Source organism: Nicotiana tabacum, chromosome 8 (assembly GCF_000715075.1).
Source record: "Nicotiana tabacum cultivar K326 chromosome 8, ASM71507v2, whole genome shotgun sequence".
Lineage (NCBI taxonomy): Eukaryota > Viridiplantae > Streptophyta > Magnoliopsida > Solanales > Solanaceae > Nicotiana > Nicotiana tabacum.
In genome coordinates this window covers 181,094,902-181,119,382 of record NC_134087.1, presented here as the reverse complement: position 1 = coordinate 181,119,382, position 24,481 = coordinate 181,094,902, and the positions used below count along the sequence as shown (strand labels likewise).

Here is a 24,481-nt window from a genome sequence, read left to right as displayed (position 1 = left end):
AATAAGAGAATTTAATTAATTTTTTATTTTTATTCAAATAAAATATAAAACATAAAGTAAAAAATATATGTTAAACATTTTAATCAATATAAAATATTATTATACCAAAAACATTATATTGTATATCTAGTATAATAACTTGTTGTTTACATGATTATTTAAATATATCAAAATATCATTCACTATAAATTAAAAATCTACTCCGTAACAATCAATAGATATAAAAAAATTCACCATGAAATAAAGAGAAACTTCTCTTATACATGATAACATTTCTCAATAATTTTATCCCTAATTCTATTCGAAGAGGAATGGAGACGAAGAAAAGAAGAAATGACAAAAGATGAAGAAGATATGTATTTATAGTATAGAGACTATTCCAAAGCGAAATAGGAGAAGGAGGATAAAAATATTGTGAAAATATCAAATAAAAATAAAAAAGAACAAAAGAGATGGTCGAAATAAAAAAAAAAGGTTAAATTAATGAGGAAAAATTTGAAAAATATAAATTTATATTAAGGATATTTCCGTCTTGATAAATTAACTTTCTACTTCTTGGAAGAAGCTAAAAAATTTGGCTACGCAGAAAAACTGATTTTGCTGCTGTTCAAAAGCACTTTTCTGCCTTGGCCAAGCAACTCAAATTTCCGAAAATGCTTTTTTGGACAAAAAAAAAATATTTTTGGCCTTTTGGAATCGAAGCTGGCCAAACAAGCTCTTAGATAAAATGTGGTGGTTGAAATTACTACTAATGATACCGAAATGTATGTTAGACAATTAAATTGAAGATCTAGAAATTGATCTCAAATAAGTAAAAGCTGTAAATTCCAGTGGACTAAGCAATAAAATGCTAAAGCCGAGCAAACGTGTTTTTGTTGATTGGACGAAAAAATTAATTATGCCTAATCTCAAACTATCTGGGATCAACTATATAAATTCTCACTATTCATGTTTGTTCATTTAAATATGTTTCATTTAATCTTCAATAATTTGGGTTCTCCACCATTAGACGTCGGTTGGATAAATCTTGAATAATTCTGTAAACAATTAGTCATTTTTATATGATATAAAATCATGATGTTTGGTTTAATTATTTCTGGCACATGACTTCCAGTGAAGCTTCTGCAACCCACGCTGCATCCACTTGATAGTTGAGAATTATGAAGCTAACAATAATTAGAATCCGAGAATGATTAAGACTGGCTAACCCACTATTACAATTAATTATAAACTTAGTTAATTATGCACTGTTTATGCTTCAATTATTCTCATGTTTCAAAGCGTTTGGACCTCGGTCATAGTAAGCACCAAAACCGATTATTTGGTTCCAAATGTTTGGTATAGCTACTTAATTATTAGATTGAGATGCTTCCATAAGATTTGCATAGTCTAACTATTCAATTTACTTCTCCTACAGCCGTTTACACATTCTTGGATGGGCTTTATTTTTTGACCATGTCTCCATTTGGTCTTATTTATGCAAAACTCTTTCTTTAGTGAAAATAACATGGACTAGCTAATTTTCGGATTGTAATTAAAAAATAGCTAGCGTTTGCAAAATTATTGAAAAATAGTTACTATTTTAGCTGAAACACGAAAAGTTCCAGCACAATATGCTGGATTAGGGAGCCCCTGCGTATAAACTTCTAGCATATTATGTTGTAACTCCAACACATTATGAAATTCCAGTACATTATGTTGGAATCTCATGTATAAAAAATTCGAACTCCATCAAATTATACATGAATTTTTCTGGATTTTTAAATGTGTTTTTGTTCAGATTTTATCTTTACATGAAAAAGTGGCTAAATTTCGATTATTTTTAAAACTGTGGCTATTTTTAATTACCAATGGTACATAAGGCTATTTCCGGGTACCATTTCGATCCATTTGCTTATTTATTCTTCCTGGTCTTAGGCCACTGTTTAAATTTTGCCCTATTTTGAAAAATTGTGGGAGAAATTACCCATTCCGTATAGGTTATATTTGGCCCTACTTTTGCTCGTATAATTTTCAGTTGGCTCACAATATATTAGAATATAATCTAACATTTGTAATAATTTACAAAATTTTAGACCGTGATTTATTTTTGCCTCATAAGATTTTTCGTTCATTCAGAAAAGATCTTTAGTCCGCAGCTTAAAAGATCCATTTATGGTCATCTTTTAGTCTTAAGCCATAAAATACACTTTGTATTATTTTTCTTTCTCATTCTTTCAGATTTTTCTTCACCCCTTCTCTCTCTCAACGCCAGTCTTTCTCCATGAATACAACCATGATACTCCATCTCAAGAAGAATGACACCGTTACTATCAAAAAGTCAAAACAATTTTGCCTTAGATTACCATCTTCTGTGTACGTGCAAATTTTATTTCATAGGAATTACCAATTTCAGGATTCAAGTGCCCGAGTGCCAACTCGATAGCAATGTGAATTTCGAGTAAGATTTTCTTATTGTTAATCGAGACCACGGACTCCGGTGAGCCGAAGGTAAGTCGCGATATCACCAACAATAACATCGTGCTTTGAGTTTGAGGCTGGCCTAAAAAGAGGCGCGGTGGTGGATGGGGTTTCGGGTTTGGGCAAAATTGGTGGAGTTTTGGTGGGATTTGGAGGGTGTGAGTTATACGTTTGGGAAGTTGGTGTTTAGAAATCAATGTCTTATGTTTTGTATCTATGTCGAAATTTGAGATAGGGTAAATTGGGGCTGACAATGGGGGTTCGAAATTTGCTATCGACGAGAGGACATAAGAGTTATTCTTGAACAAAGACGACGGAGTTTGGGGCTGAGCAACTTGAAAAGTTTGTTACCTTTTTTTATTGTATTTCAATGTATCTCGTTGTATTCCATGTATTTCATTGTATTCACTGTCTCGCTATATTCCATGAATGTATTCATATGTTTTTTAAATTAATATAATTTATGTATTCAGATGTATTATATAATTTCTCTAAAGATTGCTATGTTTTTGGATTGTTTTTAGATTTAGAATCTTTTTTATAACTGAAAATACAAATTTTGTGTATTATAATTGAGTTTGAGTTATATTAGGAGTCTATTGTGTTAATTTATTCACTTTCCGTTTTAAAAAACAGCTGAATAGACCATGAATTGCGCTATTAACGTCACTGTATTCACAAATACATATCGTGAATACAGTCGAATACAATAATCTATCTAGCTGTAATCCCCTGTTTCACGCGTGAATACAGTCGAATACAATAATCTGTCTAGCTGTAATCCCTTGTTTCACGTCGAAAAATTCTACTGTATTCATGAATACAGTAGCTTAAATACATCGAATACGTTCTAAAAAACCTGAAAACATAGCTATAAGAAGTAATATAGTAACAGATAGCTACAACTAGCTAATAACCACAAAAACATAGTGATTTCTGAAAGTTTCTCTATAATCTAACATTTGTAATAACGTACAAAATTTTAAACCGTAATCTTCATTCTTCTCATAAGATTTTTCGTTCATTCAGAAAAAGATCTTTAGACCGTAGCTTAAAAGATCCATTAGTTGCAAAAGAAATAAAAAGAAGTAAATAGTTGATACAAAAAGGGACAGTCATAAAAATTTCACCTCCATTTGTGCAAGTTCTACGGAGTATTAGTTATTCAAGTCCATTTCTTTCCAATTTTTTTATCCAAATTTTTTAAATTTTGCAATTATGATTACTGAATTACTCTCTCCGTCTCAAATTATATATCGTGATTTCTAAAAATAGTTGTCTTAAATTATTTGTCATTTTAGAAGTTTAAGACAAAATTAATTATTATTTTTCATTTACCTTTAATATTAATTGTTGTTGAAGATGGAGATGCACATAAATAAAATAAGTATTCAATTAAGAGAGATTATATCTTATGTAAGATTTGCAAGGCACTCAGATTCTGTGAGAACTGTGCAAAATTGGCGAGAACTTGCAAGTGATTCATTTTGATAGAGAAATATATTGATTTGATTAACTTTTTTCTTATAAACTAAGGCTTCTTTCGCTTATAAGTATATCATTTTTGAGCTATTGTTGCTGTAAATCTTAACTGGGAATACTACAACAAATACACATCAACCCCAAAAATTTGGGCTGATTCTCATTATATGTGACGCTCCAATTAAATTTCATCTCAGTTTAATATTATTTAAACTAAAATTAAACAAACACCATTTTTCCACCAAAAACTTGGTCTAACGTCTAATTCAATAATTTGTTGTCATTTCCTGTTTAAAATTTTTGAAAGATACATACTTAAAAATACTTATTTTTTGTCTATAGAGAGTGCTTTTAATAACAGAGATATTAATAATTCAAATTAGGGGTGGCAGGTGGGCCTGTCCGGGCCCTAAACGGACCAAGTGGGCCGGTCTAAACGGTCTCGGTCCCGATTCTGGGCTGGTCCTTAAATAATCGGGCTTACCGGTTCCGGGCAAAACGGTCTTTTTATAGGAACCGACCTGGGATCGGGCCCATGAACTCATGGTCCCGGGCTAAACGGGCCGGGTTCGCAGGCTAAATGGGCCCAATGGCTAAATATTATTTTTTTTAAAAAAATTAAACAGAAATTAGAGACAAAAAGATGCTAAAAAAATATATAAGGCAATGCCTTGTAAATTTATAATAAAATTGTGACCTAAATATTTTAATTCAAATTTAAAGACAAAAATATTGTAAAGAGATATTCAAAGCAATGCCTTGTAATTTTATTATAGCATTAAAAAACTATGACAATATCTTTCTTAGTCTTCCTCCCCCCTAGGGAATGAGCACAACAAGGTGCTAATACCACCATTGAGAAGAAAAAGAAACTAATCAAGATGTGCCAAAATACAAGTTACATAATACATACTAATTTTTTTTCATACAGGTTGCATGGTATCTCTTACAAACTTCATAAATCCTTCAAGGTCCGAAGGAATAGCTACTTAATTATTAGATTGAGATGCTTCCATAAGATTTGCATAGTCTTAACTATTCAATTTACTTCTCCTACAGCCGTTTACACATTCTTGGATGGGCTTTATTTTTTGACCATGTCTCCATTTGGGCTTATTTATGCAAATCTCTTTTATTAGTGAAAATAGTATGGACTAGCCAATTTTCGGATTGTAATTAAAAAATAACTAGTGTTTGCAAAATTATTAAAAAATAGCTACTATTTTAGCTGAAACACGAAAAGTTCCAGCATAATATGCTGAATTATGGAGCTCCTGTCTGTAAACTTCCAGCATATTATGTTGGAACTCCAACACATTATGTTGGAACTCCAACACATTATGTTGGAATCTCATATATAAAAATTCGAACTCCAGCAAATTATACAGGAGTTTTTTTGGATTTTTAAATGCGTTTTTGTTCTAATTTTATCTTTACATGAAAAAGTGGCTTAAGCCTCTGCTACTTCCATAACATGAAAAAAAATTCATAATATTTCTCTCTCTAGAAGTTTCCTCTCTGCGCTTCATTGATGATCTTCTCCAAGCGGCGGTTACGTTTGGCGGGGAAAGAGGTTGTCAACGGCGAAGGCAAGGTTTTTGATCATTTTATTGACGAGATTTTCAATGAAAGCTGAGATGGGGTAAGTGTGAAGAGTCAACTATTGCTTGGGTAATGGACCAGGAAGAGCAAGGAAGACGCAGATACTAGTTCTAGGAAGCTCACTTACATCGAATTCATCTCCATCAACACTAGTAATCTCACAGAAATCACAAATGACGACATCGGTGGTAGCATCAGTGGTAGAAACGAATGGTAACATCTCTACTGTGAATAATTTTATGAATTCAGAAGTAGTTACGGACAATAGAATGAGTAAGGATGATAATGGAAAGAGTAAAATTCAGAATGATTGTGTGCCTTCATCTTCGAATGTAACGATCATAGAAAAAGCTCAATCAATTGTACATGCAAATGAAAATTCACAAAATTTGGAAGCTAATAAGGATCCAGTAGCTCCTGTGGGCTAATTTGTTTGCTAGGAATCGGATTGTGTGGGTTAATTTGTTTGCTAGGAATCGGATGGCATCTGATAGCCTTGCTCTGTCTTACATTCCACCGACGATAGTGGATGGGAGTGTAGTTATTCAATTAGATCCAACGGAGACGGGGAAGGAAGCTGATAAGTGGAAACATTCTCTGATAGTTGCTGTTATTGGCGAAATCCCTAGGTACAATCATATGAAGAGATTCATAAGTCAAAACTGGACTACCACATGCTCTGACTTATTTTGGCATGACAGGGGATACTACATTGCTAAATTCAAAGAGGGAGAAGATTTGAAGGAATTTCTCTATAGAGGACCTTACACGATTAGCAACAGACCTATAATCCTGAAGAGATGGTCTCCTGATGCTGAATTTGATGCAACCTTCCTTAAAGAGATACCTCTATGGGTCTCTTTCTCCAACTTGCATATGATATACTAGAGTAAGGATTCACTGAGTAGGCTAGGAAGTGCAATAGGAGTACCTTTATTTGTTGATGAATGTACAGTAAAACAATCGAGAATATCATTTGCCAGGATGTTTATTGAAGTAAACATAACTAAACCATTTCCAAATGAAGTCAAAATACAGGATCCATCATGGAAGATATACCAACATGTGGTGAGGTTTGAATGGCAACATGAATTCTGTCCAGATTGCCAACAGATGGGACATATTTGCAAACGAAATGAGGAAGTGCAAGGAAAACAGCAAAAAATGCAGAAAGCAAATGGAAGAGCCCAACAACCAGCTAAAGAATGGAGAAGTAAGGGGCTATTAACACAGAACATAAATGTGGCACAGGAAGTTGCTGAAAATACTATGACAAAAAGTATGGAAATAGTACAGGTTATGGAACAAAACAAATCTCCTAGCAGCAAGAATGGGAAAGCATTGATAGAAACACAGGATTCTACTCAGAAGAATGGGAAAGAGAATAGTTTGAAGGGGAAAAAAGCTAGTGTTACAAATTCTAGGAATGCTGTGACTGGTGTGGATTTTTCAGTTGCCACACAAAACGCATTTGGAATTATAACAGGAGGACAAGAGGATAAACAACCACCAGATAGAGGTAGTACAAATGAACAATCCAAATGACAATGCTTATGTGGAATGTAAGGGGGGAAAATCAAAGATATAAACAGAAGGAGTTAGTTAAATACATCAAAGACAAACATATTTCTCTAGCTGGATTAGTGGAGACCAGAATTAAACATCATAAAGCTTCTGTAATTGCCCCTAAGATTGTAGAACACTGGGAATTAGTGCATAACTATGATCAAGCAGCTAATGGTAGAATATGGATCCTGTTTGACAAGAACATTTGGCATGTGGATGTAGGACTAACTGATGCTTAGTTTATACATTGTAATGTGTCACGACCCCGGTTCGCCCTCCATGAATCATCGTGACGGCACCTAGTCCTCTACGACCAGGTAAGCTTAAATTGTGGAAGATAACCAAAGTGCAGAATAAAAATAAATTAAACCAGAATGAAGAGTGATAAAACAGTGTTTAAAAGTGTCGCTCGGCATATACAATATTTAACTCTCAGAAACCAATACATATCTTCAAGACCTGGAAACCCATGAATCACAAGCTAAGGATCATTACACAGTACTCTAACTTCAGAATATCTAACAAGGAAAAGACATACAGAAGGGCAAATGTTTAGAAGTTAGAATAGAAAGGGACTCCTCGGTCTGTGGACGCGGCAGATATACCTCGAAGTCGCTGGAGCAGTCGCCTCGCCTCAAGGGTGATAGGATTGAGTCGCGGTACCTGGATCTGCACATAAAAAACATGCGCAGAAGGGGCATGAGTACACCATAGCGGTACTCAGTAAGTGTCAAGCCTAACCTCTATCGGGTAGTGACGAGGAAGGTCAGGGCCCTACTGAGGTTAAATAAAATACAAAGTTTGACAGTGTAGAATAGAACAGTATAAATAAATATAGTAGTAAAAGTAACACAGGATATAAAAAGGGCAACAACAACTATTACAAAGACAAGGCAAAACACGGAAAGAAATGCGACTTAACACCAAAATAACAACCGGGGATCTCCCAAGATACCGTCTTGTAGTCCCATATGTACATATCCAATGGATCTCCTGGGATCCCATCCCGTAGTCCAACTCATAGTGCGCGGGGATCTACCGAAATCCCGTTCCGTAGTCCTAAATGTAAATACTCAGTACTGGGGGAATCTACCGGGTGCATTCCCGTAGTTTCATATAACTGTGCAGGGGGATCTACCGGAATCCCACATCCGTAGTCCCAAAATAAACAGGCAAGGGGGAGCTACCGGAATCCCACATTCGTAGTCCCAAAATAAATACACAGCAGCAACAGGAAAATATACAGAAATGACAATTTTCATATTAAGGCAACCAAGTGATTCTAGCCTAGCATGCTGCACAGAATTCAGTTAATGCAGTTTGACCAAATAAAGCAATTAAATTACTTAAACATGCTTTCCTAAGCTACAGCAGGTTTAATAGTGCAAGTAATAAAAACAGGAAAGGAAACATACTAGTAATCACTTAATGAAAACCAGATTTCCAACAATTAGCACAAGTACGCACTCGTCACCTCACGTACAAGGCATTTCAATTACCAAATATATCAAATCCTAAAGGGAAAGGTCCCCCACACAAGGTTAAGCAAGTCACTTACCTCGAATCGGCTCAAAAATCAATCTGAAACCAGGCTCTTGCCACGAGTACTCGACTCCAAATGGCCCAAATCTATTCAATTCAATTTCATAATGTAAATAACACTTCAAGTTACTGGTTCTACAATTAAATTCTAAGTTAATATGCAAAATTAGGTAAAATGACCAAAATGCCCCTTTGGCCCACGTCTCGGAATGGGGTAAAATTTATATTTTCAGAATCCTAACGCTCTCACGAGTTCAAGCATACCAAGATTATCCAAATCCAAGGTCAAATTCCCAATCAAAAGTCGAATTCAAGGTCTAAGAACTTTCTTCCAATTTTTTCCCAATTTTCATCTCCAATCCAAAATTAAATGATAAACCTAACTATAGATTGATGGAATAAAACTAGAAAGGGTTAAAGAATTGTTACCCAATGATCTCCTCTTCAATTTCCTCCCAAAATTGCCCTCTCCCGAACTCCAAGTTGAATTTCCAACTTTTAAAACTAAAGCCTCGAATTTTCATATTTCTGCCCAGCGATTTCCGCATCTGCCGTTCTCACTTAAAAGCCCAATCTCGCACCTGCGACCTCAAATTCTGCATCTGAGGTTACGCAGATGCGGTTCCTTATGCTGCTTCTGCGGTTTCTGGCCCCTACCTCATTTCCGCTTCTGCGACCTCTGAGTCGTTTCTGCGACGAAGCATCTGCGGGACCCAAACCGCAGGTGCGGTTATGATAGATAACAGCTGAAGCTGCAAACTTCAAACTCCAAAAATCTTTCTGTTACCCATCCGAAATCACCCCGAGACCTCAACCAAACCTACCAACATATCCCATAACTCCATTCACACTTGTTTCAACCGTGGGAATGCTCAAAACAACATCAAAACACCTATTTTTTATCGGATTCCAGCCTAAGAATTCCAAAAACTCTAAAAATAAGCGTTCGATCAAAAAGTTTAACAAACCTCTGTAAGCACGTGATTTTTGCCCTATATGAGAATTACTCCCAAAAAATTCAAAAATAAAATAATTTTTTTTGGTGTGCAATTTTTGTGATATTTTGTGTAACTATTTGTATGTTTGTCTATGCATGTTTATTTGTTAAATTAATAAAAAATACAAAAATAGGCATCTTTTGTATTTTTAGCATTTAATGTCCAAATGAACAATTTTATGCTTAATTATTACTTAATTGTGCGTTAATTGTTATTGGAAGTTAATTTGCGCTTTTATAACTTAATTTAGTTCTTAATAATAATTTAAGTACTTTTATAATTTAGTTTTAGAAAAATAAAAGAAGAAAAGAGAACAAAAATACAAAGAAAAATCGGATTGGGCCACTTCTTCAATTTCAAACCACAGGCCCAAATAATTGCCCAACTTTCCCCATGACCCGGTCCGTTTCAAACCAGGTCGATCCGGTCCGCTCCATTAACCCAACACCCCTTCTTCATTTTTGTCCAACACAAAACAAAACCAAAAAAATAAAAAAATAAAAAGTGAATTATCACTATTAATAGTTTTATTTTTTGTTTTTTTTATATATAAAAAAAATCCGAAAATATTTTATTTTATTTATTATTTTTATTTTAAAAAATATATATATATAGTAATTTCGGAAATGATTTTAAAAAAATAAAAAATAAAAAAATAAAAAAAAGTAAAAGAATGTAGAAAATTTAAAAAAAGTAAAAAGTTTTAAAAAATTTAAAAGTAAAATAAGGTTGGAATTAAAAAATAAATATAAAGGTATCTGAAAATTTAAAAAATTTAAAGTAATTTAAAGTAGCATTTTTAAAAGAAAAAGAAAAGATAGTGGTTTGTTTTTTAAAGAAAAGTTAAATAAAGTGAGATTCTCTTTTAAAAAAAATAAAAAGTGGGATTTTAAATAAGATAAAGTAATTAAAGTTGGAATTTTAAAAATAAAAGTAAATAAAGGTGGGATTTCTTTTTCTAAAAAAATAAAAGCAATTTGTAAGTGGGATTTCTTTTAATTAAAAAAATAATAAAATAATAAAATAACAAATCTGAAAATTTTGAAAATTTTGCTATAAATAGAAGAGAAAATTTAGGAAGAAGGGGTGGAAAGAAAGAGGAAAAACTAGATAGAGAGAAGAAAAAAAGAGGGGGCGGAGTGAGAAGTATACACCCGATATACATTCTGGATACACTGAATATACATGGGCAGAATTCATTTTGGAGAGTTTTGAAGTTGAAAAAGAATAGTTACTGCTTCATTGCCTCGCTTAAGATCTGAAATAGTCAGAACCTTCCTGCCTTTTACTTCTTCTCTATACTTGGAGTCGTTTATAGTCTCCTGGGTTTTCTGCTATTCCTACTGTACTGGTTTGCGGTGTTGCTGAATCTGCTGTTGCTGTGTTATTACTGCTGCTGACTTCTCCTTCTTTTGTTCTTGTACTGCTGTTTCCAGGTACACATTTGTACAATCTCGGCTTGAAGCAAAAATGAAATATTAATCAGGCTTTGTTCCTGTTGAATTCCTCCTGTTTAGATTTGTGGTTGAATATAATTTTCTTTTCTTTGTATAAAAATGTAGTTGATTGATTAAATTAGTAACGATGTCACATATGTATAACTTCTTCATCTAATAATGTTAGTTTAAATTAATCAAAGAATAGTTAATCTGTTTTGATATTATGGTGTGTCAATCTCACGTTTTAGCATTATTGAATAATAGAATATAGAATGAAAGCAGTTTTTCTTTGTACAAACTCGGTCGCAATTTTCCATTCGCATTAGCCGTAAACTAATAATTAATAAGTTACGTTTTTAGCATGTAATTAATTAAGAGATTTTCTTTTATTTTAGAGACGAACTTAATAGGAAAATATAGTCACTGTAGGTTTATCCTTTTAAATAAAAATGAGACGAGCCTCGACAAACAAAAATGCACAAGCTGCGGGGCCCTCTAAATGTATATATTAAAATACTTAGAATTCGGGACAGGCCGTTTAGCGAATTTTACGGCCTTCCCAAAATAACAATACGCTAGTTGCTTTAGGCGCACCTTTAATAATTTAACCTTCTTAAACACGGGTGCACATTGATGTGACCCAAATCCAAATCTCAATAGAGTCAAAATGTGTCGACGACCACGGGTACATTGATTGTAACGCGGTTCGGGATATATTTTCACAACGTTGCAATTCCTTGTAGAAAATAATAATAACAATTATGAAAGCGGTAAAAAGTTAAAATTTGCACATAAGTTCATATTTGTATAAAATCAGATAATCAAGCCGAATATAACAGTTGAGCGACCGTGCTAGAACCACGGAATTCGGGAATGCCTAACACCTTCTCCCGGGTTAACAGAATTCCTTATCCGGATTTTCTGGTACACAGACTGTAATATGGAGTCATTCTTTTCCTCGATTCGGGATTAAAATTGGTGACTTGGGACACCCTAAAACTCCCAAACGGCGACTCTGAAATAAACAAACCAATCCCGTTTCGATTGTCCTTTAATTGGAAAAAACTCCCTTGTACCCTCTCGGGTACGGAAAAAGGAGGTGTGACAACCTCGTCTGAATGACCTGACATTTTGCACACACGTCACATTCAACACTACGGAGCTACTTCAACTTCCGGAATTCCATTCCGACCCTCGGATCAAAATCTCACTATCGAACCGGAAATTTCAAAATTCGACATTTCGGCATTTCAAGCCTAAATTAGCTACGGACCTCCAAAACTCAATCCGAACACGCCCCTAAGCCCGAAATTACCCAATGGAGCTAACGGAACCGTCGGATTTTCATTCTGAGGCCATTTTCACATTGTTTCGATTACGATCAACTCTCCAACACTTAAAGCTCTCATTTAGGAACTAAGTGTCCCAAAACTCTCCAAAACTCAAAACCGAACATCCCGGCAAATCAAATTAGCAGAAATAAACTTAGGGAAAACAGTTAATAGGGGATCGGGGCGTAAATTCTTAAAACGACCGGCTAGGTCATCACATCCTCCTACAGTTAAACATTCGTTCGTCCTCGAACGAGCATAGAGACATACCGAAGTAGTGAAAAGATAAGGGTAACGGCTGCGCATATCTTACTCGGTCTCCTAGGTCACCTCCTCGACCGGCTGGCCCCGCCGCTGAACCTTTATCGAAGCAATGTTCTTTGACCTCAGCTTTCTAACCTGCCTGTCCAATATTGCCATTGGCTCCTCAACATAAGATAGATCCTTGTCCAACTAGACTGAACTGAAATCCAACACGTGCGACGGATCACCGTGATACCTCCGAAGCATCGAAACATGAAATACCAGATAAACTCCTACCAAGTTGGGAGGTAAAGCAAGCTCATAAGCAACCTCCCCAACATGCCTCAATATCTCAAAAGGGCCAATAAACCTTGAACTCAACTTTTCCTTCTTCCCAAATCTCATAACGCCCTTCATAGGCGAAACCCGAAGCAGAACCCGCCCTCCAACCATATAGGAAACATCACGAACCTTCCGGTCTGCGTAACTCTTCTGTCTGGACTGGGCTGTGCAGAATCTATCGTGAATCACCTTAACCTTCTCTAAAGCATCCTGAACTAAGTCTGTGCCCAATAATCTGGCCTCACCCGGCTCAAACCAACCCACCGGGGATCTACACTGTCTACCATATAAAGCCTCATACGGTGCCATCTGAATGCTAGATTGATAGCTGTTGTTGTAAGCAAACTCCGCCAATGGCAAGAACTGATCCCAAGACCCTCCAAACTCAATAACACACGCACGGAGCATATCCTCAAGAATATGAATAGTGTACTCGGACTGTCCGTCTGTCTGCGGGTGAAATGATGTACTCAACTCCACCCGAGTACCCAACTCATACTGAACGGCTCTCCAGAACCGTGATGTGAATTGAGTACCTCTATCTGAAATGATGGAAACCGGAATACCATGCAGACGAACAATCTCCCGAATATAGATCTCCACCAACCGCTCCGAGGAATAAGTAGTACACACATGAATAAAGTGAGCGGACTTGGTCAGCCGATCCACAATCACCCAAATAGCATCAAACTTTCTCAAAGTACGTGGGACCCCAACTACAAAGTCCATGGTGATCCGCTCCCACTTCCACTCCGGAATCTCTATCTGTTGAAGCAACCCACCCGGTCTCTGGTGCTCATACTTCACCTGCTGACAGTTGAGGCACCGAGCTACAAATCCAATTATATCCTTCTTCATCCGCCTCCACTAGTAGTACTGCCTCAAATCCTGATACATCTTCGCAGCACTTGGATGAATGGAATACCGCGAGCTATGGGCCTTCTCTAGAATCAACTCTTGAAGCCCATCAACATTGGGTACACATATCCGACCATGCATCCTCAATGCCCCATCATCACCAATAGTCATATCTCTAGCATTACCGTGCTGAACCTTGTCCTTGAGGATAAGAAAATAAGGGTCATCATACTGTCGCTCCCTGATACGATCAAATAAGGAAGACCGAGAAACCACGCAAGCTAGAACCCGACTGGGCTCCGAAAGATCCAATCTTAAAAACTGGCTGGCTAGGGTCTGGACATCCATCGTCATAGGTCTCTCTAATGCAGGTAAATAAGCCAAACTCCCCAAACTCTCTGCCCGACGACTCAAGGCATCAGCCACCACATTAGCCTTTCCCGGGTGATACAAAATAGTGATATTATAATCCTTCAGCAACTCTAACCACCTCCTCTAGTGCAAATTTAGATCCTTTTGCTTGAACAAGTGCTGCAATCTCTGATGGTCAGTATAAATCTCACAAGGAACACCATACAAATAATGACACCAGCTCTTCAGGGCATGACCAATGGTAGCTAACTCAAGGTCGTGGACTGGATAATTCTTCTCATGTACCTTCAACTGCCTGGATGCGTAGGCAATCACCTTACCGTCCTGCATCAACACTGCTCCGAGGCCAATCTTCGAGGCATCACAATAAACCGTATAAGACCCCGAACCTATAGGCAGTATCAAAATTGGGGTTGTGGTCAAAGTTGTCTTGAGCTTCTGAAAGCTCGCCTCACACTCCTCTATCTACTGGAATGAAGCACCTTTCTGGGTCAACCTGGTCATAGGGGCTGCAATCGATGAAAATCCCTCCACAAAACAACGTAGTGACCCGCCAAGCCAAGGAAACTGCAGATCTCCGTAGCTGAGGATGGTCTGGGCCAACTCTGCACGACCTCTATTTTCTTCGAATCCACCTGAATGCCCTCACTCAATACCATGTGGCCTAGGAATGCCACTGAATCCAACCAAAACTCACATTTTGAGAACTTAGCATATAGCTTCTTCTCTCTCAGAGTCTGAAGCACAGTCCTCAGGTGCTGCTCATGATCTTCCCGACTCTAGGAATACACCAAAATATCATCAATAAAGACAATGATGAACGAGTCAAGATACGACTGGAACACATTGTGCATCAAATGCATAAAGGTTGCTGGGGCATTGGTCAGACCAAATGACATAACAAGGAACTCGTAATAACAATACCGAGTCCTGAAAGCAGTCTTCGGGATATCTGGCTTTCAAATCTTCAGTTGATGGTACCCTAAGCGTAAATCAATCTTAGAAAACACTCGTGCGCCCTGAAGCTAGTCAAACAGATCATCAATACGAGGCAAAGGATAACGGTTATTCACTGTAACCTTGTTCAACTGGCGATAATCAATACACATACGCATAGAACCATCTTTTTTCTTCACAAACAAGATAGGAGCACCCCAATGTGATACACTAGGCCGAATAAAACCCTTATCAAACAATTCCTGTAACTGATCCTTCAATTCCTTTAACTCAGGAGGAGCCATCAGATACGGAGGAATAGAAATGGGCTGAGTGCCTAGCAGCAGATCAATGCCAAAATCAATATCTCTATCAGGCGGCATGCCCGGAAGATCAACTGGAAACACATCGGGAATATCTCGTACTACTGGAACTGAATCAACTGAAGGGGTATCAATACTGATATCTCTCACATAAGCTAAATACGCGTCACGCCCCTTCTCAACTATATGTTGAGATTTAAGAAAAGAGATAACTCTACTGGGAGTGTGATCTAAAGTACCCCTCCACTCAACACGCGGCACATCTGTCACAGCCAGCGTCATTGTTCTGGCATGACAATCAAGAATAGCATAACGGGGCGACAACCAATCCATGCCCAAGATAATGTCAAAATCTACCATGCTGAGTAACAATAAATCGGCTCTAGTCTCAAAACCACTAAGAGCAACCAAACGCAATTGATAGATGCGGTCCACAAAAAGAGAATCTCCCACAGGAGTAGAAACATAAATAGGGGAACTCAAAGAATCCCGATATACACCCAAATGTGGAGCAAAATAAGAAGACACATAAGAATAAGTGGAGATTGGATCGAATAGAACCGATGCATCTCTGTGACAAACCAGTATAATACCTATGATGACAGAATCGGAGGCAACAACCTCGGTACGGGCAGGAAGGGCATAGTATCTGGCCTGGCCTCCCCCTCTAGGGCGATCTCTACCTCGCTGACCTCCACCTTTAGCTGGCTGAGCAGGTTGGGTAGCAACTGGAGCTATAACCATAGCCTGAGAACTCTGTGGGGCACGCTGTGGCTGAGAAATCTGTGGAGGTACACCCCTCCCAAGTCTGGGGAAATCCCTCACCATATGACATGTGTCACCACACTCGAAACAAGCTCTAGGAGGACCTGGTGGTTGTGACTGCTCAGGTCAGGTCTGCTGGACTGACCTCTGAAAGCACCCGCGCAGGAGACGTGCTAGATACCGGTGGTGCATAATAAGGCTCCTAAGGCCTAGGAGGAGCTGGGATACCACTGGCTGCTGGCAGAGATGAATGAACAGAGCGACTCATATAACCCCTACCATGACGACCTGTTGCTGGGGCACGGGCACTAGAGAAATGGCCTGACTCTCGAGACCTCTTAGCCTCCCTCTCCTCTCTTTCCCTAGCATGCATCCCCTCAATCCTCCTAGCAATGCTCACCACCTGCTGATAAGAAATATCCATCTCAACTCACGAGCCATGCTATACCTGATTCTGGGAATAAGGCCTTCAATAAACCGGCGAACCCTCTCGTGAAAAGTAGAAACCAAGGTTGGTTCATGCCTAGCCAAACTAGTGCAACAGACAGCATACTATGAGATAGTCATAGCACCCTGGCGCAAATGCTCAAACTCTGTGCGCCATGCGTCCCTGAGGCTCTGAGGAACCTACTCTCTCAGGAACAGATCTGAAAACTGAGTCCAAGTTAGTGAAGCAGCCTTATCCGGACTGTCTAACTCATAGGCAGCTCCTCAAAGCTAGAAAGTAGTAAGGGAAACCCTGCTCGATCCTGATATACCCATGGTACGGAGAATGCGGTAACTCTCATATAGAAATCCCAGAGCATCCTCCGATGCTAGACCACTGAATACAGGAGGCTTGTACCTCTGAACCTCTCAAACCTCAGTTGCTCCTCCTCGGAAGCCGCTACCCTGCCCTCGAGCTGAACTGGCACTGTAGGCAGTACATGAATAATCTCAAGGACCTACTCAACATGTACTTGTTGTTTAGGAGTGCGGGCGGCGGGAGTCTATGCTCCTCCCCCAGCTTGAGATGTAGCTGCAGCAAGGGGAAGCAACCCTGCCTGAGCCAGAGTGGTGTACATGCTCATGAACTATGCCAGAGTCTCCTGAAGAGCTGGAGTAGTAGTAGCAGTAGGTGTGTTAGGTGTCAGGACTCTGGCTGGAACTGCTAGTGGTACCTCTGTGGCAGCTTGCGCAGGTGCTCTGGCTGCACTGCGTACGCGTCCTCGGCCTCCACCCCGGCCTCGGCCTCTAACGGCTGCAGTAGGGGGCACGGGTGCCTGATCATCTCGGGTAGCACGTGTCCTCACCATCTGTGAGAGAATAGAAGACAGAAGTTTAGAATTGTGATGTCAAAATATCGCACGACAAGGAAATCAAATGAAGTGGAATTTTCCTAACAGTTACATAGCCTCTAGTAGATAAGTACAGACGTCTCTGTACCGATCAACGAGACTCTAATAAACCAGCTTGTGATTACCCCGGTTCGCCCTCCATGAACCATCGTGATGGAACCTAGTCCTCTACGACCAGGTAAGCCTAAATTGCGGAAGATAACTAACATGCGAAATAAAAACAAATTAAAACAGAATGAAGAGTGATAAAACAATGTTTAAAAGTGCAGCTCGGCATACACAATATTTAACTCTCAGAAACCAATACATATCTCCAAGACCTGGAAACCCATGAATCACAAGCTAAGGATCACTACACAGTACTCTAACTCCAAAATATCTAAAAAGGAAAAGAAATACAGAAGGGCAAATGTTTAGAAGTTACAATAGAAAGGGACTCCTCGGTCTACGGACGCGGCAGATATACCTCGAAATCGTTGGAGCAGTCGCCTCACCTCAAGGGTGATAGGATTAAGTTGCAGTACCTGGATCTGCACATGAAAAACATGCGCAGAAGGGGCATAAGTACACCACAGCGGTACTCAGTAAGTGCCAAGCCTAACCTCGGCCGGGTAGTGACGAGGAAGGTCAGGGCCCTTCTAAGGTTAAATAAAATATAATGTTTGACAGTGTAGAACAGAACAATATAAATAAATACAGCGGTAAAAGTAACACAAGATATAAAATGGGCAACAACAACTATTGTAGAGACAAGGGAAAACACAGAAAGAAATGCGACTTAGCACCAAAATAACAACCGGGGATCTCTCAGGATACCGTCTTGTAATCCCATATGTACATATCTAATGGATCTCCCGGGATCCCGTCCCGTAGTCCAACTCACAGTGCGCGGGGATCTACCGGAATCCCATTCCGTAGTCCCAAATGTAAATACCCAGTACTGGGGGAATCTACCTAGTGCATTCTCGTAGTCCCATATAACTGTGCAGGGGGATCTACCGGAATCCCACATCCGTAGTCCCAAAATAAACAGGCAAGGGGGAGCTACCAGAATCCCACATCCGTAGTCCCAAAATAAATACACAGCAATAACAGGAAAACATACAGAAATGGCAATTTTCATATTAAGGCAACCAAGTGATTCTAGCCTAGCATGCTGCACAGAATTCAAGTAAGGCAGTTTGAGCAAATAAAGCAATTAAATCACTTAGACATGCTTTCGTAAGCTACAACATGTTTGATAGTGCGAGTAACAAAAACAGGAAAGGAAACATACTAGTAATTACTTAATGAAAACCGGATTTCCAACAATTAGCACAAGTACGCACTCATCACCTTACGTACAAGGCATTTCAATTATCAATAATACCAAATCCCAAGGGGAAAGGTCCCCTCTACAAGGTTAGGCAAGCCACTTACCTCGACCCGACTCAAAAATCAATCTAAAACCACGCTCTTACCACGAGTACTCGACTTCAAATGGCCCAAATATATTCAATTCAATTTCATAATGTAAATAACACTTCAAGTAACTGGTTCTACAATTAAATTCTAAGCTAATACGCAAAATTAGGTAAATTGACCAAAACACCCCTCGGACCCACGTCTCAGAATCAGGTAAAATTTATATATTCAGAATCTTCACGCTCTCACAAGTTCATGCATACCAAGATTATCCAAATCCAAGGTCAAATTCTCAATCAAAAATCGAATTTAAGGTCTACGAACTTTCTTCCAATTTTTCCCCAATTTTCATCTCTAAACCGAAATTAAATGATAAAACTAACTATAGTTTGATGGAATAAAATTAGAAAGGGTTAAAGGATTGTTATCCAATGATCTCCTCTTCAATTTCCTCCCAAAATCGCCCTCTCCCAAACTCCAAGTTGAATTTCCAACTTTTGAAACTAAACGCTCAAATTTTCATATATCTACCTAGCTATTTCCGCATCTGCGGTCAAATAATCGCATCTGCGATGCCGTTTCTATGGTTGGGGAACCGCTTCTGCGGTTTTCACTTAAACGCCCAATCTCGCACCTGCGACCTCAAATTCAGCATCTGCGGTCACGCAGATGCGGTTCCTTATGCCGCTTCTGCCGTTTCTGGACCCTACCTCATTTCTGCTTCTGCAACCTCTGAGCCGCTTTTGCGGCGGTGCACCTGCGGAGACCAAACCACAGGTGTGGTTATGATAGATAACAGCTGAAAACTTCAAACTTCAAAAATCTTTCCGTTAGCCATTCGAAATCACCTTGAGGCCCCCGGGACCTCAACCAAACCTACCAACATATTTCATAAATCCATTCAAACTTGTTCCAACCTTCGGAATTCTCAAAACAACATCAAAACACCTATTTTTCATCGAATTCCAGCCTAAGAATTCCAAAAACTCTAAAAATATGCTTTCGATCAAAAAGTTTATCAAACCTCGTCCGAATGACCTGAAATTTTGTACACACGTCAAATTCAACACTACGGAGCTATTACAACTTCCGGAATTCCATTCCGACCTTTGGATCAAAATCTCACTATCGAACCAGAAACTTCAAAATTCGACCGTTCGGCATTTCAAGCCTAAATTTGCTACAGACCTCCAAAACTCAATCTGAACATGCCCCTAAGCCCGAAATCACCCAATGGAACTAACGGAACCATATGATTTTCATTCCGAGGCCGTCTTCACACTGTTTCGACTACGGTCAATTCTCCAACACTTAAGCTCTCATTTAGGGACTAAGTGTCCTAAAACTCTCCGAAACTCAAAATCGAACATCCCGGCAAATCAATTTAGCAGAAATAAACTTTGGAAAAGCAGTTAATAGGGGATCGGGGCGTAAATTCTTAAAACAACCAGCCGGGTCGTCACATAATGTTACTAGCACTAATGTCTGTTGTGCTATGACTGTGGTATATGGATACAATAGTGTAGAAATGAGAAAGGGAATGTGGAAAAAAATTAGGATGTTGGCTAAATCTATGAATCAACCATGGCTCATATGGGGGGATTTTAATGCAATCATATCTATTCAAGATAGACTATCAAGGCATGAAGTAACAATGGCTGATATTCAAGACTTTACAGAGTTCTACTCAGATACTATGATAATTGAAATTCCTTGGAGGGGAGATTACTTCACATGGACAAATGGACAAATAGAAGTGGATAGAGTAATTAGCAGAATCGATAGAGCTTTGGGGAATGGTGAATGGATGATGAAGTTTAGGTATCTAACAGTGGAAATTGGAGATCCATTTATATCAGATCATTCCCATCTATCATTGAGATTTCAAAAAAGAAATAACAATATCAAAATACCTTTTAGGTTCTTGAATGTTTGGGCTGACCATGAGGCATATCAAAGTATTGTTACTAAGGGATGGCAAGGGAAGCAGCAATACTGCAAGCTAGTAACTATCTGGAACAGATTGAAAGCTATGAAAATAGACTTTAAGAATTTGAATAACAAGAATTTTAGGGATTCAGCAATGAAAATTGAACAAGGAAGAAGAGATATAATTGAATGCCAACAAGAAATGAAGAAAGGATACACATACCAACTAAGGATAATGGAGAAGGAAGCTAGACACCAGTTAGGAAAATGGTCACTTATTGAAGAAAAGATACTTCAACAGAAATCAAGAGCCCAATGGATCAATATAGGTGATGGAAACAACAAGTACTTCTTTGCAGTGATGAAAGAAAGAGCATGAAGGAAAAACATTACAACCTTAACATCATTGAATGGTGCAACCCTAACAGAGCTTAAGAGTATTAAGAGGGAGATTGTGGAGTTTTATAAATCTCTTATAGGGACTGCTGCTAATCAGTTACCTGTTATTAATATGCAAACAATGAAGAAGAGACCTAAACTGAACCATCAGCAAACTATGGATTGATCAAAGATATAACTAGGCAGGAAATTGATGATTGCTTACATGCTATTAGAAATGATAAAGCACCTGGTATTGATGGGTACAATGCAGTATTTTTCAAAAAAGCATAGTAGATAATGAAGGTTGATGTCTATGATGTTGTACTGGAGTTCTTTGAAACAGGTAGGATGCCCAGGATCATTAACTGTACAACTGTTACTTTATTATCCAAGGTCCCTAACCCTGCTACTATCAAAGACTATAAACCTATATCTTGTTGATCAGTGTTAGATAAGATCATTGCTAAACTCTTAGCACCAAGGCTACAAAAAGTTATGAGTTTCTTAATTGATGAGGCTCAAGCTGGTTTTTATACCGGGAAGGAAAGGAGCAGATAACACTATATTTGCTCATAAACTGATTAGAGCTTATTCAAGGAAGCATATATCTCCTAGATGCATGATTAAAGTAGACTTGCAAAAAGCATATGATAGTGTTGAATGGAGTTATGTGCTACAAATCATGGAAGGTTTAGGATTTCCTCACAGGTTCACACAATGGGTAACAGCTTGTATCCAAAGTGTGAGCTATTCTATTTTGATTAATGGTGAATTGGTTGAGCCCTTTCTTGCTGCAAAAGGACTCAGACAGGGTGACCCAATGTCGCCTTTCTTATTTGCTCTAGCTATGGAATATCTAAGTAGGATGCTGGCAGAGTTGAAGAACAAGAAGCAATTATACTTTCATCCAAAATGCAAGAAGCTAGGCCTCACTCATTTGAGCTTTGCAGATGACCTGTTATTATTTGCTAGGGAGGATAAACAATCTGTGGCAATGATAAAGCAGTGTTTTGATCAATTTTCTGCAGCCTCTGGTCTTAAAACTAACCTAAACAAGAGTTCAGTGTACTTTGGTGGGGTGACTGATGCAGAGCAGGAAGCCATACTTCAATAGTTGGGATACATAAGAGGTGAATTACCATTCAAATACCCCGGGAGTTCCATTAACTACTAGGAAGATGAAGGAGACTCAATGGCAACCTTTGATTGATAAAATAGTAGCAAGAATATCATCATGGACTGCAAGGAAACTGCCATATGCTAGAAGAATTCAACTTATAAGAGCTGTGTTGTTTGGAATTCAGTCTTATTGGTCACAAATGTTTCTGATACCAGCCAAGGTGATTAAAACTATTGAAGCTTACTGTAGGAGCTTTATGTGGTTGGGGACTAATGTAATAACCAAACGAGCCTTGATATCTTGGGAGAAGGTATGCAAACCAAAGAGTGTAGGAGGATTAAATATTCTGAATCTTAAGCAATGGAACAGAGCAGCCATTCTCAAATTGCAATGGGATTTAACATCAAAAGCTGACAGATTGTGGATTAAATGGGTGCATATGTACCATATAAAGGGGCAGCCTATATCGAACATCAAAGGGGCTAAACAAGCAAGCTAGATGGTATAAAAGATTTTGATTATTAAAGGGCTAAATCCACAGATACAAAGGCAAGGAGACAAAGGAAGTGTCATCAAGCAAATATATTTGCAGCAGCTGGGAACACTAAAAAGGTGGAATGGAAAGCAATTATGCTCATAAACTTAGCTAGACCCAAAGCTGTATTCTCTATATGGTTGATCATACAGGAAAGGATGCTGACTGCTGATAGACTGAGTAAATGGAGCATGACTGTGGATACTACATGTGTATTCTGTAATTGTCAACCAGAGAATCATCACCATTTAATCTATAATTGTACTATCATCATGGAAATATGGAATGACATATTCAAATGGATGCAAATACAAGTGCCAGCAAATACATGGAGTCAATTAATATGCTGGTTTGTGGAGAAAGCAAAGAAGAAATCAACTGAAGGGTAGCTGCTGAGAATGATACTAGCTGAAACATTGTATAGCATATGGGTGGAGAGAAATCATAGAGTTTTTGAGAGGATTCATAGGGATAGACAAAACATTGTTAGAGAAATTATCTACATTTGTAACATTAGAGCTGTTGGTAAACTCAAAGAAGTATTACAATACAAGTTCATATAGGAGGAGGAAAGTAGTAGTACTATCATGTAATATAGGTCAAAAAGGCAGGGGGTATAGAAGAGATGCATATAGCAGTGATTCACATACAGGCTGAGTTAGCCTTATACATTGTAATTTGTTGCTTTGAAAATTAATAATATTTGAATTACCAAAAAAAATACTTCCATAACATGGGCCTTTGACGTGTTCCCCCATATATGTGGATTCTTATCTTCTTTAGTGACGTATGCGCAGATCGGACCCCAACCATTTTTTGCCTGGATGTCGCATTGCATTTGCTCGAACTCGGGAAATACTTTCCTAATCTGGCTTCTAAAGCTATTTTTAGGTGCCCTCTCGACCTTTCCACCGATGTTCTAATATAACTTTCCGATTCTATGGTTTTCCCTGGCTACGAGGCCTCACATGGGTAGAGTTCAGTATTCCTTTGTCGATAATAGAGCCAGCTCCACGTCCGAGCCTTAGAATAGAACAAGACATTTGAATTCTAGCGCACTAGCCTTAGCTAGACTCCTGCTTCAAGTGCTGATTTGAATTTCTTAGTTGAAGGAGTGAGAATAGGCCTAAGGGAATAATCAATCCTGGGGTTCCTTTTGTCTCACCATTGGCTTCATTGGGATCATTTTCTAAGTATAGGAAGCAGAGAGGTTGCTAGTAGGTTTTTCTAAGTCCCTCCGTAGTCCAGTCCTTGAGTTCTTTCTTTGGAAGTAGTGAATGTGGTAAGAGGTGTATAACCATTACCCTTTCCTTTAGTCAGGAAAGGGCTATTTCCCCTACCTTTCTTTCTAGGCGCAGGATTTCATTCCCCTAGTGCTTTCTGTCCTTCTGAGGGGTGAAAGCGAGATTGAATGCTCTAAGCTGAGTGTAAGGGTAAGGTGGGATAGTCTTGGCAATTCATCTACCTTGTTTGTGAGGTATTATTATTATAATTCACATTATTATATTAGGTAATA

At 38.3% G+C, this 24,481-nt stretch overlaps 2 protein-coding genes across 2 annotated transcripts; both read left to right on the top strand.

Annotated features, from left to right (window-relative positions):
• The first annotated feature begins 20,654 nt into the window (after window positions 1-20,654).
• Window positions 20,655-21,308, top strand: LOC107789123 (uncharacterized). Its single transcript, XM_016610891.1, has one exon. The coding sequence runs from the start codon at window positions 20,655-20,657 to the stop codon at window positions 21,306-21,308; it is 654 nt and encodes a 217-aa protein (XP_016466377.1).
• Window positions 21,309-22,488: 1,180 nt separating this feature from the next.
• Window positions 22,489-23,354, top strand: LOC142163432 (uncharacterized). Its single transcript, XM_075220718.1, has 2 exons — window positions 22,489-22,871; window positions 22,958-23,354. Exons 1-2 carry the CDS (start codon window positions 22,489-22,491, stop codon window positions 23,352-23,354), a joined length of 780 nt encoding a protein of 259 aa, XP_075076819.1.
• The last annotated feature ends 1,127 nt before the right edge of the window (window positions 23,355-24,481 follow it).

Excerpts from the sequence above, each read along its gene's own strand:
- LOC107789123 (XM_016610891.1), top strand. The coding sequence starts at position 20,655 with ATGGCTGATATTCAAGACTTTACAGAGTTCTACTCAGATACTATGATA.
- LOC142163432 (XM_075220718.1), top strand. The coding sequence starts at position 22,489 with ATGAAGGAGACTCAATGGCAACCTTTGATTGATAAAATAGTAGCAAGA. Across the intron at positions 22,872-22,957 it reads TGGATTAAATGGGTGCATAT|GGCTAAATCCACAGATACAA; the intron begins GTACCATATAAA and ends TGATTATTAAAG.